General features: G+C 43.0%; 1 protein-coding gene across 3 annotated transcripts in view; it reads left to right on the top strand.

Annotated features, from left to right (window-relative positions):
- The first annotated feature begins 5,361 nt into the window (after positions 1-5,361).
- Positions 5,362-12,769, top strand: part of DYNC2I1 (dynein 2 intermediate chain 1) — a 40,219-nt gene continuing 32,811 nt past the window's right edge. For all 3 annotated transcript variants that reach the window (XM_063125872.1, XM_063125865.1, XM_063125873.1), the window contains exons 1-4: positions 5,362-5,471; positions 7,250-7,303; positions 9,200-9,641; positions 10,609-10,661. In XM_063125872.1, the coding sequence (XP_062981942.1) occupies positions 5,457-5,471; positions 7,250-7,303; positions 9,200-9,641; positions 10,609-10,661 (564 nt within the window). In that variant the 5' untranslated portion in view covers positions 5,362-5,456. The remainder of the gene's footprint in view (positions 5,472-7,249; positions 7,304-9,199; positions 9,642-10,608; positions 10,662-12,769) is intronic.

The raw sequence follows: 12,769 nt of genomic DNA, 5'->3' as shown, positions 1-12,769 counted from the left end.
TTTATCTCTGAGGTGATAAACTTCTGTTTAGACTGTGCTATTTCAAATTGTCTCCATGTAGAGAAAAATATGTGTCTGGGAGATGAGTTTTAGCCAAGCTTAATCTACAGTAGGATTATTTTTCTTCATGTGGAGGAGCATTCAATCATGTGAGCCTCCCATGAGGCAGCTCTGGATTTGACAGTGCCTTCTGGTGGGCCATTCCTATCTTGGTGGGCCATGGTGGCCTTTACTTGGTGAGAGCAGTGGCATGCAGTGTCAGGGCAACTTAGAGCTATTATTTTGTTTTACCATAGTGTCCTGGGGCAAGGCTATGTCAGCGGTATTGTGGGAAGTTAAAACTGCCCAGTCAGATGGGGAGGTACCAAAAGCAGGCATTACTGCAGTAGTAAAGTGCCAGATTTCTAGATCCATGGCAGTCTGACAGGATATAGTCCAGGCACACATGTTCAACTTCAGTGAGATATAGACCAATGAGGGAATTATATTTACCTCAAAAACCATTTAGCAAACCAATGGCTGAAGTGACACTTGAACTTTCAGTTCCCAACTCTAAGGAGGGTTTGTTGGTTTCCAAATAGTTTGAATTTTTTTACAGAATATTGACCCAGAGAATTTTCAAGTAGAAAGAATAATGCCAAAGGTTGTAATTGCGGACTGTGATTAAGACAAACAGCAAATGTGTAGCAAGACAGTCTCTGCCCTAGAGCCTTGTAATCCAAAACATTTAAGCAGCACAGGAGTCTGTATTTTGATGTGGCGGTCTGTATTTTATATGACAACAAAAGCTGATAAATTAGATACTATTTGTGTAGATTATAGCATGTTGTGCTGCTTTCAACACCTTTGTCTGGAATTAAGTAATCAGTTTAGTACCTGTACTAACATGAACCTGAAAACAGAAAAGTTACAGATTTTCAGAGGAACAAAAAGATGCTCTTACTCTACAACAATATTATTTATGTCTTTTATATATAGGCTAGGGGCATGTTTACACCTAGGGAGGGAGTGGGGAGGATCTCGCAATATGCTGATTGTAAAATCCTCCCCCTGGGTTCACACGCAGTGCGCAACATCCAGGGAGGAAGCAGGATGTCGCGTCTGCCATGTCTTTTTTTAAAAAGGCAGGAGCTGGAGCGCACTTGTCCTCCAGCGAAAAAGTAAGTTTTTTTTTAAAAAGCCCTAACCCCACTCACGTCCTACCCCTGATGTCCCTGGACTCCCCCCATCCCGGCTCCTTCCCTCTGCTGACCCCCGCTACTCGCAGGGAGGAGGGAAGAAGCCAGGATGAGTGCCCACAGCACCCATGGTCCTTGGGATCATCCCAGGACCATGGGAAAAAATTGTTCTTAAAACATGCATGCACATTTATATTACATAAAAGAAAAATGGCTTGGTTAGTAGCACAAGGGGCAGTGTACTAAATCTAATTGGCCTAAGAGATAGAGGAAGAAGAAGATTGGGAATTAACAAATAAGGAGTGAAAGGTAATGCTAGGGAAATGGCAAGGCAGGGGACTGGAAGGCCATGTGATTGGCACTGGTGACAATAGTGGGCCAAAGGGGCAGTAATGGAAAGAAAGAAAGAAAATAGAGAAGGAGCAGCTATAATTACCTGACATCAGAGGAAAGGCATAGGATTTGAGCCATTTAAGGTACTCTTCAAGACTAAAAATATAAAACAAACAACAACCCTTGGACTGAAAGACACAACTCACATATGGAAACCTGCCTTTGGGACTCAATGGGCACTTTACTAGAGATGGTAATGCTTTCTCCAAGGTATGCAAGGCAAACAGATCTCTCTGGGTAAAATGCAGGAATATGGTGGTTTAATCAGATTGCAGGTATTCTGGCACTAGAAGCTTGGGGTAGGCACCAGAGTGGAGCAGAGAATCATGCTAGGAAAGAGTAATGAGGAATGGTATTAAAGACAGTCGGATCCTGGATTTTTCTCAGAGCTAAAACAAATAAGTGTGAGGGATGCCCAAGAAGAATGGTCAACTGCTGCCTGAACTCCAAGGTGGTTATATGGTTTAAAACAAAGGGTACAAAGGCTAAGCTCATCATGGGGCAAAACAAAGGAAATAATAGTTTGGGTCTGGTGAATGAATAGAAAGCTTAGGGAGCTTACTTGCCTCTTGATTAATTTATATCTAGCTGGCTATACTGCAGAGACAAGGAACATGTGGCTCTCCAGAATTTGGACTGCAACTCTCATCATCTCTCAGAATTGGCTACACTGACCAGGGCTGATGAGAGTTGCAGTTAAACAACATTTGGAGGTCCAGATGTTCCTCACCACTGTTATTCAGAGAAATGTTGCAGGATATTTACAACAAAAGGCATAATCAAGGATGTTCAGGTAGTGCTTGGCCTTGCTGACCTGTCCAGGAGGTGGGAACACTTCAGGACTGGGCTATTTTCCCCACCAAGGCTCTGGATTGGCCAATTCAGAGGTGCCCTCATGGGTTAGTTGACAGAGTGGTGGCAAGACAGGCATATTCATGTTTCTATTGTTACAGGAAGCAGCTCCCTTTAATCTGATCAAGAAAACATGTACATACTGTGGTTCCTATATCTCTGAAGCATTCCAGAGCTTTACTGATAACATTACCGCCTGCTTTTTCAATCTGTGCATTCTGGAACAAAATGGAACCTTGAGCCAAGGTGTCAGAGTAAGACCAATTAAATATATAGCACACAAAACAAATGATGGAGAACCAACATGTCTGAAAATCCATAACACTATATGACCTCAGCAGGGAAAATCTTGGTCTGGTGTCTAAAGGTTATAAGGGAAGGAGTCAATCTAATCTCCCAGGGCAGGGAGTTTCACAACCTTAGTGCCACCTTTGACTGCCTGCCGCTGTGCTCTGTACAACCAAATCAAAGGCTCTGCTGCCTGAAATCTTTTTAATATGAGATGCCAGGGATTGTGCAGATACACAGAAAGCACTTGTTCTACCACTAAGCTATAACAGTTATTATTTAATTAATGCCTTGTTTAAAATATTTATGTCCAAGATGGTTCATGTAAACATTAAAAAGAATATAGATATTACAAGAGGATCAGACATCCATACATAGATGTCCTACATACACATTTTTGCCAGGAGTATACTTTCTTTGTATATGCTGAATTTTTAATATTGAGTTTGCTGATAAAACATTAGTTAGTTTGACAGCCCCATCTGATCTAAAAATGCATGGGAGGAGAGTCTAAATTCAGGCTGCAATTCCAAGCACATTTTCTGAGATGTAAGCCCATTAAACACAGTGGGACTTACTTTTGAGTAAACATGCCTAGGACTGGGCTGTTAGCTCTTTATGCAAGAGAACTGTTTATGTCATTTCAGCGAGCCACACTTGTATAACTTGTCTAAGAGATTTACACAGGTGTCACACAGGGACACATTACAACCTTAGGATATTTTGAGAGGAGTAGGAAAGCAGAGGCTGTATCCACACTAGAGTACTGCAGGCCTTTCTGTGACATTCAGGTTGAACAAATGAGTTGAATGTAATGTAAGGGAGTTGCACTATGGCTCCCCACCTCACAATTTGCCAGCTGTCTGGGATGCTTCAAGCCCTCCCCATGTAATGGTAGAACTTGGAATGAACCCAAACAGTAAGAGCACGGCCAGAGCAGCTTGAAAGAAACCACCCCAGGAGAGCACTTAATCTACGGATTGTTGCCTGGCTGGCTGTTCTTGGGATAAAAGAGCAGTAGTGCAGTCCTCAAACAACTGAAGGTTGCTTAGCTCAATGAAGCTAGATGTTTTCAGGGTGGGTTGCAAGTGCTAACTCCACCAAACATCTATACATGAAAATTTAATGGGGACGGGGTTCCCAGCACAAGGCCAGGTTTAAGTGATGACAAGAGGAACAGCACATAGAGAAGGCAACAGCAGCAGAGGAACGTGGTGGTATGTTGGGAGGGTTGCTACAGAACTAAAAGCACATACTCTAGATTGGGGTAGCCAGAAAGCAGATCTCCATATGTTTTGGACTTCGACTACCAGCATTCCTGACTATTTGGCCATGCTGTTAAGGGCTTCTGGAAGTTGAAGTCCAAAACATCTAGAGACACAAATTCCTAGATGTATTTATGTTTTAGTTTGCTTTTTTGTGATCTGACTCCGTTAAATCAACGGATCTTCAGTGATAACATAAAATTGATTAACCGAAAGAAATTACCAGCTGCTCTATAAAATCTGCATAGGGCAGTTTCTTTGGACTGGAAACAGACTTTGGTTTCCTTCAAAATTTCCAGAGTCATCAATCACATTAGCAGAATGAAGTGGAATGAAATTGTAGACTGGAATTTAGGACTGTACCACTTCAGATTGCTGCTGGCAGGGCCCTATATCTGATTCCACGATCCCATTACTCCCAGTTAAGTGAATACAGGATTGCATCCTGCACTTCCTACAAGGCTGCCATTTGCAGTGGTGCAGCTAGGTAATTTCAGGTCTTATGGAAGTCCTCTTTAGATGACCATATGTATGACTTCAGTTGTGAAGCACACAACGCTCTCCACTCCGCCATTCTGTGCTTTACAATTGCTTATACATTCCTGATATGATAGAACCACAAAATGGTTTGCCAATCTTTATTTTAAAAACACACAACTCTAGACATGTACAGATTCATATTTTAAACTCTTAAATCATAGCACTATGATTTAAGAGAGTTTAAAATATGCAGGAATAAAAACTATGCAGGAATAAAACGGAGTTTGTTTTTGCTGCCTTGATCATCTGCCACTTTGGGTGGTCATTTGGGTCCCCCTGGGCTGCAGGGTCTTTGAATCCCAAAGCCCAGATCTACTGCTCCACTATTTATCCCCAAAGTGCTGTCTGCCACTGTAGGTGGGGTAGGAAACAATGCAATATTGCACCCCAGCAGACAATTCACAAAGGTGAAAGACCACTATTTGCTTTGCAGGTGCTGGGGCAACACTTGATTTTTAAAAGTTAAAAGTTTGCTGTGGAGGGGGGGGGGAATCTATTTCTTCAAAATGATGAAGAGTCTCTCTGTGGCAGCACCTTCAACGCTCGTTGTTATATTTGCTGTAGCAATATACGATCATGACCCTCTTTCTCTTGAGTTTCTCAAAACCATTCGGGCAATATTATCTGCCAATACTCTTTTCTTCTGAAATTCCAAGACGCTCCCTATGTAAGTACGAGGGAGAAGCGGCTAAGCAAGCCTTGACTTCATTTCCCAGAACCCTTTGCGATCTTACGTCTTCCTCTAGCTTTCATTCGATTGGCCGCCGAGATCGACTCGACCTATCGGCTATGATCTCGCTTTCCCGGCTTGTTGCTAGGCAGAACTTCAACGCAGTTGCCTAGGTTTCCTAACCCAGCTGCGGCCTGCAGTTTCCAGAGCCCGAGGTAAAGTCACGGGGACGATCGGGCATGCTGGACCTCCAAGCAAGTACGCTCCGCTATGGAAGGCGATAAGGTGAGGGACAGCCTGCGAGGAAGGAGGGGGAGGGAGAGGGAGTCGGTTGTAGAAATCTGGCCGTGGAAGGGGTATGTCTGCTCTACTTGACCAAGGGAGAGGAACGTGGCTTGGATAGCAACAGAACCTGCAACCTGGACAGTACTAAGCAGGGATAAGTAATCCCCCTGCTCTTACACCACAAAATGATAGTCATGTAACTCTGTCTTAAGCTTCAAACGTACCTAAGAATAAACCATTGAATATGAGTAAACATGCACAGGATTGGGATGTACTAGATCCAGAACAATTCATCCTCTGGCACTGCACAGACAGCGTAATTAACCTGTGTAGGAGTACTTAGAAGAAAAGTCCCATTGAGATTAATGTGGCTTACTACGGTGCATAGGACCGTAGGAAGCTGTTTTATGCCAGGTCAGACTATTTGTCCTTGAGCCCTGAGGTGGGAATCTGAGGCTCTCCAGATGTTGTTGTACTCAAACTCCCATCAGCCTCAGTCAGGGATGACTGGAGTTGTAATCCAACATCTGGAGGATGGAAGTTCCCTACCTCTGATCTAGCCAGTACTGATTACTCTGACTAGCCGTGGCTTTTAAGCACCTCAGGCCCAAGGCTTTCACATCACCCTGCTACCTGAGCCTTTTAACCAGAGATGTCAGGGGTTGAAGCAACCATATGCTGTTTGTTTATTTATTTATTTATTACATTTTTATACCGCCCAATAGCCGAAGCTCTCTGGGCGGTTCACAAAAATTCAACCCATAATAAAACAACAGGTTAAAAGCACAAATACAAAATACAGTATAAAAAGCACTGTTCCACTGAGCTTGAAGTAAGCCCCATCAAAGAGGTCAGTGGGACCTACTTCTTAGTAGCCATACATAGAGTCATGCTGTAAAACTGCTACCCTATTCATAGCTGCTTGGGAGTAAGCCCCCTTGAACTTGGTAGGACTTACTTCTGAGTAAATGTGCATAGGATCAGGCTGCAAAATCATCTGTCTAGCCAGAGCCTGTATGTGTTTACCCAGAAGTAAGTCCCACTCTATTCAATGGGGCTTATTCCCATTTAAGTGTACATATGACATTAGCCTGATAGTTGCCACTTCACCATAAGTGTGCACGCAAAAGGATGGCAGACATGCATAGTCCTGAGTATGGCAAGGTGGTTAAAGGGTGTTAAGGTGATACTGATCTTCAATACAAGATCTAGAACAGGTGTGGGCAGAAGATAAGTCTCCAGATGTTTGGGACTTAAACTTCCAGAAAGGTCAGTGGTCAAGAATGCTGGGAGTTGAAGTCCAAAAAGTCTGGAGAGATTTACTTTTTGCTCACCCCTGATCTACAACATGTGCTTCTAGTTGTGCAGCAACTCTCCCAACAAACGGCCACATTCCTCAGCTGCTGCCTCCTCTAGGTGCTGCATCTCATGTCATCATTGAAACCTGGTCTTGTATTGGAGCAGCCCCCCATCTCCTATTAAACTTTTTTGTACAGGTGTCTGGTGTTTTTGGAAACTGCAATCCACCCTGAAACCATCTAGTTTCATTGGGCTAAACAACCATCAGTTGTTTGAGGACCATGCTACTTGTCTTTTAAGTCCTCGCTAACTCTCTTAATCTCTAGGGTTTACACCTTTCTGTCCCCTGAGTGCTGCTAGCATGGAAAGATAAGTGCTTATCTAAATGTGGATGAGTTGCAACTATATGTCCTGAACCTCTTAATACAATGACCTGATTAAAAATGTCTTACCTCTTTTCTTCTTTTTTTCTTTTCTAGAGAAGAACCAAAGATGACACTTGGAAATCAGATGAACTAAAGAGGCATCTTAAGGTAAGACAAACCCCAACTATTTGTTGGATATTTTATAGAAAATTTAGTGGCAAACTACTTTTTTGTCATGCTCAAGAGCTTCAGTATTACCAGTGGCTTTTTTTTACTTGTTTCTGTGAATAGCAGACCACCATGCTAGATCACAAAATGCTTTTGAAAGATAGTCCCCCCTCCCACTATGGTTTATCATGTGGCATCTATGTTTACTGTTTCAGAAAAAAGAAACACAAAGTCCCACCTGGATGTAGTAAACTAATTGCACAGGTATTTGGATTCCAGCCTATATGTCTGATTTATAAGTTAGCATTCATAGAAACCCAGATTAATGATGATTTCTATGAAAATTTGAGTTTTACAGTGAAATTCAAGTTACTTAGTTGAGGTTCTTCTCAAGAGGATACATATATATGCTTTAAGTAAGAGAAAGAATAGTTGCATACTGTAACAGGCTGCCAGGACTCATCAAGTCTGCCATCTCAGTCAGTACAATGAAATGCCCAGGCAAAACACTTTAAACATCTCAATAAATGTCACCCAAGCTGACCAAGAACAAATGCTGCAGCTACGAGAAGGTGGAGTTTTGGCTACAGATGGTGGTGGAAAATGGTGTGCACAAAGAGAGGAGGATAGAAGTCAGAAGGAAGAGCAAGGAACTCATGATGTAGGAACCAGGGAAAGAGCCATTTACCTAGCGTGGCAGCCAGGGAACCCCTCAAGAGCAGCAAGTTGCTGTCCCAACTTGGAACTCCTACACCAAACATAGGTCTTAGCCTCACTGATTGAAAAACCTGGAGAGTCCCTTCACCAGATTACTCCATCCAGCTATGTTCCCCAAGTAAGGCAGTCCAGTCCAGAAGGGGAGCCCATTGAAGAGGAGGGGAGGAGCTAGAGATCTAGGACCAGTGGTCTGTAGACCCTGACTTGCCCAAGGAGAAACACAAGGTGGAAACATGTAAGAGGACTGCCCATCTGAAGGAGGGAAATTGGACTTTAAGGATTGAAAACTAACCTGTGAGAAGGGAATTCCTTATGTTAATGTCAAGGACTAGACCCCATGAAGACCCTGGGGGCATTTAGAAATTATGCTGAAGAATGGCTTGGAATTATGCCAGTGAATCTCAGGCTTGTGTACTCCCTCCTTCACCTTCTCACATCTTATTAGTAATTTCCAATTCTTGTTTGGGGCAAGCTGTAGCTTTCCATTTTGCCTGAGCAGGCAAACAATAGTTTGCTGCAGGGCAAGTGTAAAGCACAGTTTGCTTTTTCATACTAAGTGGAAAACGATGGTTTGCTGCATACAGGGATCAAAAGTTACTAACTGCAGTTTGTGAAGGAAGGAAAGAGGGAGTGCAGAAGCCAAGACTTCTCAGTGTATACCTAATGGTATACTCTTCGTGTATCTCACCTATTTTATTGTATTGTTACTACATGTACACTCTGGAATGGTAACTGAGAGGATCTTTTTGGAAACATTAATTCCTTAGCCCCATCCTCCCCAAATGATGACCTTGTGGAATCCAAGCATTTGTTCTTTATAGCTACAACATCTCTCTTCTAGCTGATGCCAACTTTGTTATAGGTCTTGACTATGATCCCAACGGACTTTAATTGTTCTAGTGCCCAGACTAGTGTCTGAAAACTAAAGAGCCCTCCAAGAATACATAAATTGGCCATCCCTGCCACAGAATGAATTGATTACTGGAAGGGAAATTAGAGGGATGTTTACAGCCACAGTAGCAACAGCAATATAAGCATGCAGATTTTAAGAAGTTTCAGAATGACTTAATTCAGTATTGCCTCTAGAGCTCTTCTGTTGTTTGTGGCTCACAGTATAATAAGTAAAATGTATCCAGAAATTGGTATACAACAATATGTTATCATTGTTCCTTTTTTCAGGTGTCTCGATCGGATAGTCAGTCTGAAGACAGGAGGCATCGACAGAGAAAACTACGAGATGGTGACAGTAATGATGCTGATGAGTATAAAGTGGCATTGCAGAAGGATCAAGACAAGGGCAGAATAAAATCAAAAGAAAAAGCAAGAGAAAAAGTGAGATTTAAATCAAGTGAAAGACATAGAGATGAAAGGAGAGAGAAAGAGAGGGAAAAAGATCACGCTGAAGAACGAGAGAGAGAGAAAATAAAGGTGGGCCATGAAAAACATGCCAAAGAAGAAAAACATTTCTCTGGAAAAAGTGGAGAGAGACACAGTGGTAGAGAAAGAGAGAGGAAACATAAGAAAGATGATCCCAATCAAACACTGGTGCAAAATACTACAGAGGCATATGGGGAAAAGGATAAAGAACATTATAGAAGAAGAGAGAGCAAGGATCATGCAGGTGGGTTAGGTTTGCTTACTGCTTATATTTTGAAATCACCCTCTTGATAGCTGTAAGTCAGCCTTCTCAATCCTGTTGCCCTCCAGATTTGTTGGGCTACAACTCCCATGATCCCCATTCAGCTTGGCCATACTGATGGGGGAGGGAGTTGTAGTTCAACATATCTAGAGGGCAACAAGTTGGAGAAAGCTGTTAGATGAAGATGAAAACGGACCCAAACCAATACTATTCTAATGCACAGGAAACATGGTAGTAACCCTGATTGAAGGCTCCTCTAAACTATGGGTTTTTCCATCTCCTGCTTTGTAACACTAGTCTGCCTTAACAAGACAGCATATTCAGTAGTCTTAAGAAGTTCTTATCCATAGGGATTTGGGTTTTTAAAGAAATCAACTTTTTTTTCAGAGTTTTGTGCTTCCCTTGAGAATTTCTACTTTGAGTGAAATTCATCATTGCACCTTTTGAGTGCTCTGTCTACTCATCAGTGATGTCTTCTCATCAACTTTGTCTTTTAATCAGGTTTATGTTTGTTCAGGAAGGTTGGCTGCAGTATCCCTCATTCCCTCTATGATCATTTTCCAGGCGTTAGGTGTCTTTGCCATCATAGGAGGATGTTTTTCTCCCATGCCACACTATACAAGCTGGGACAATGTGTGAATTGGCCCAAAGAGGGGTTGGAATGAGGACAGATTGGGAAACCTACAAAAAATAACTAGACAGTGGGGAGAAAATTGTGATGTGTGTATTTGTTTTCTTCAAGTTTCTGGTAATTCCCTACTCTAGGATCGTATAAGAACCTTTATACAGAATTTGTTCTCTTGAAATATGCTTGAAATTGCAGTAAGAAACCTGAGATGCTTCTTGCAAAGATGTAGTGTATATCGTTTTTACCTCCTATGGAGTGTAGTAGTAGCTGAAATGTACTCAAGATAAACTTCTTAATTGTATAGGTGTGATTATATTTTAGATCACCCAAAAGTAAAAGATGAAGAAAGAGAGAGAAAACATTCAGAAAGAAAGGTAAGAGAAGGCCAAAAATCAGGAAGTGTTGCTTAGCAATGTAAGGTAAAAGCGAAAGGCAATTAATAGTTCAGGCAAATTTCCAATACCAAAGTAAACATCGTGCAAATAGATACTGTCCAGCCATCATGTTCAAAAACAATTTATTTGCTTTATTTTTATGGACACAGAAAACTGTTTGACATGAAAACATATCTAATTTGGACCCAACTCAACCTGCATTCTAAATCTTTTAATGGAATACCCCCATCTCCATACCATGGACTTCATTGGCATTTCACAAATACTGTCCAGAATATTTCACTGTTGCCATTTACACTTCAGTTTTGCAGCAGTGATGTTAAAGGTTTGAATATGGCTTCCTAAGAGCAAAATCTGTGCTTGAAGGAATTGATTACACCCTTCAAATATGATAGGGTATGTATAAATATGTATCTAAATTAGTGTTTTGAAGCAATCATAATACATATGATAGTCCCAATCTGATTTTTTAAATACATCTTCATTTTTATAAATGTTAATGACATAGCACTTGTCAACACTTGCCCCCTATCTCTGCATCGACAGTGCCCCAGAGTGAGCTGAGCTGAGCTGGACCATCACTATACCTTCCACATGGATCTGATAGTCCCACACCCTGGGTCAGCACTGCTAAGCACAAGGTGTTTCATGGGGCTAGCCAACTGACTAGCCACTTTTTTTCCTGGTCCTTTATTTTAAATCAAACAATTTTAATTTGCTTTTTAAATCTTCTTTTTTTTACTGTTTATACCTGTGTTCACCTCTGTGGAATCTTTTTTAGATATGGAGTGGTATAGAAATATTGTAAATAAATAAATGGGGCAAGGAGTAATGGGAAAGATTAGCCAAGGAGAGACAGAGGGCATGTCTATACCTACGGGCTTTCCGGGATGGGAGGGGGGAGGATTGTGGACTTACCTGCTTCTGCAATCCTCTCCCACCGTCTGAACGGCCATGCGACGTCCCAGAAGGTAAGAGGGATGTCGCGGCCGCTTTTTTTTTTTTTAATGAAGAGCCGGTCATGCAATTGCGCTCCAGTGCCTGTAAGTTTAAAAAACATCAACAACCCTTTGAACTATTATCCTCACCCCACCCCACCGGGCACAGACTGCCCCCGCTCAGCTCCATGCTCGTTTTAAGAGCCCCACTTGTGCAGAGGAAGGGAGAAGCCAGGAGCAGGCGCAACATTGCCTGTGGTCATTGATATGGTCCCGGGACTGCAGGCAAAATTGGGATAACTGAGGTCTCAGTTATCCCGGGAAAATGGAAGGGTTGTCCCTGCTTGCCCCCAAGACCCCCTGTGCATCATTTGAATGCACAGGGACGATCTAAGGATGCCCTATGGATAAATGTATGGTGTAGACATGCCCAGAGCAGTAATTCATGAGAGCTTTACAACTCTGCAAAGGCAGAGGTAGAATTCTCCCCCATCACCTGGAGGAGATTCCAGTGAGCCTCGTTGGAAACTGCAGCTAGTTCCTTTAGCCCAAGGAGGTTTAGGTATCTCTTCTCCCTGCCCCCTTCCCACCCCTGAGCAGTAGCTCTGTCGCAAATGGCTTTTGAGGATGTTGCAAAAGCAGTTTGTGATACAGCAGAGAGGTCAACTGTTCAATGAGACCTAGAGAAAAGGCCAAAAAAAATCCACTGTGTTAACACAAGAGTTTTGTGTGAGTCTAAAGAGTTCTAGAGCCTGGCTTGTTATGGAAGAAGAGCATTTCTTTTCATGAGCTGAACTCACAACATTGGTCCCAAATCAGTCCATGCCTGCTGAATTAGAGGTGTATACTAGGGGTGTGCACGGACCCCCCGATCCTCTTCGCGGCCGATCCGCAAATTGCGGATCAGGCCCGCTCCGCCCCGCCTCGATCCGCCTGGGGGCCACTCCGCTCTGCTGCGGAGCTCCGCAGTGGCGGGGAGTGGCATCAGGTAAGGCCCCCCTCCTCCCCCTTACCTGTGTCCATCGCAGCCCATCCCAGCCGCGACGGACTCAGGTAAGACCCCCCAGCCCCTTGGTCCCTTACCTGGCTCTGCTGCCGTCGCCGCAGAGGCGGCGGCAGCAGCAGGGCCGGGTAAACCCCCCTCCCTCC

The sequence above is a fragment of the Elgaria multicarinata genome, chromosome 1 (genome assembly GCF_023053635.1).
Source record: "Elgaria multicarinata webbii isolate HBS135686 ecotype San Diego chromosome 1, rElgMul1.1.pri, whole genome shotgun sequence".
In the NCBI taxonomy this organism is placed as follows: domain Eukaryota; kingdom Metazoa; phylum Chordata; class Lepidosauria; order Squamata; family Anguidae; genus Elgaria; species Elgaria multicarinata.
This window is presented reverse-complemented; position numbering and strand designations above follow the sequence as displayed.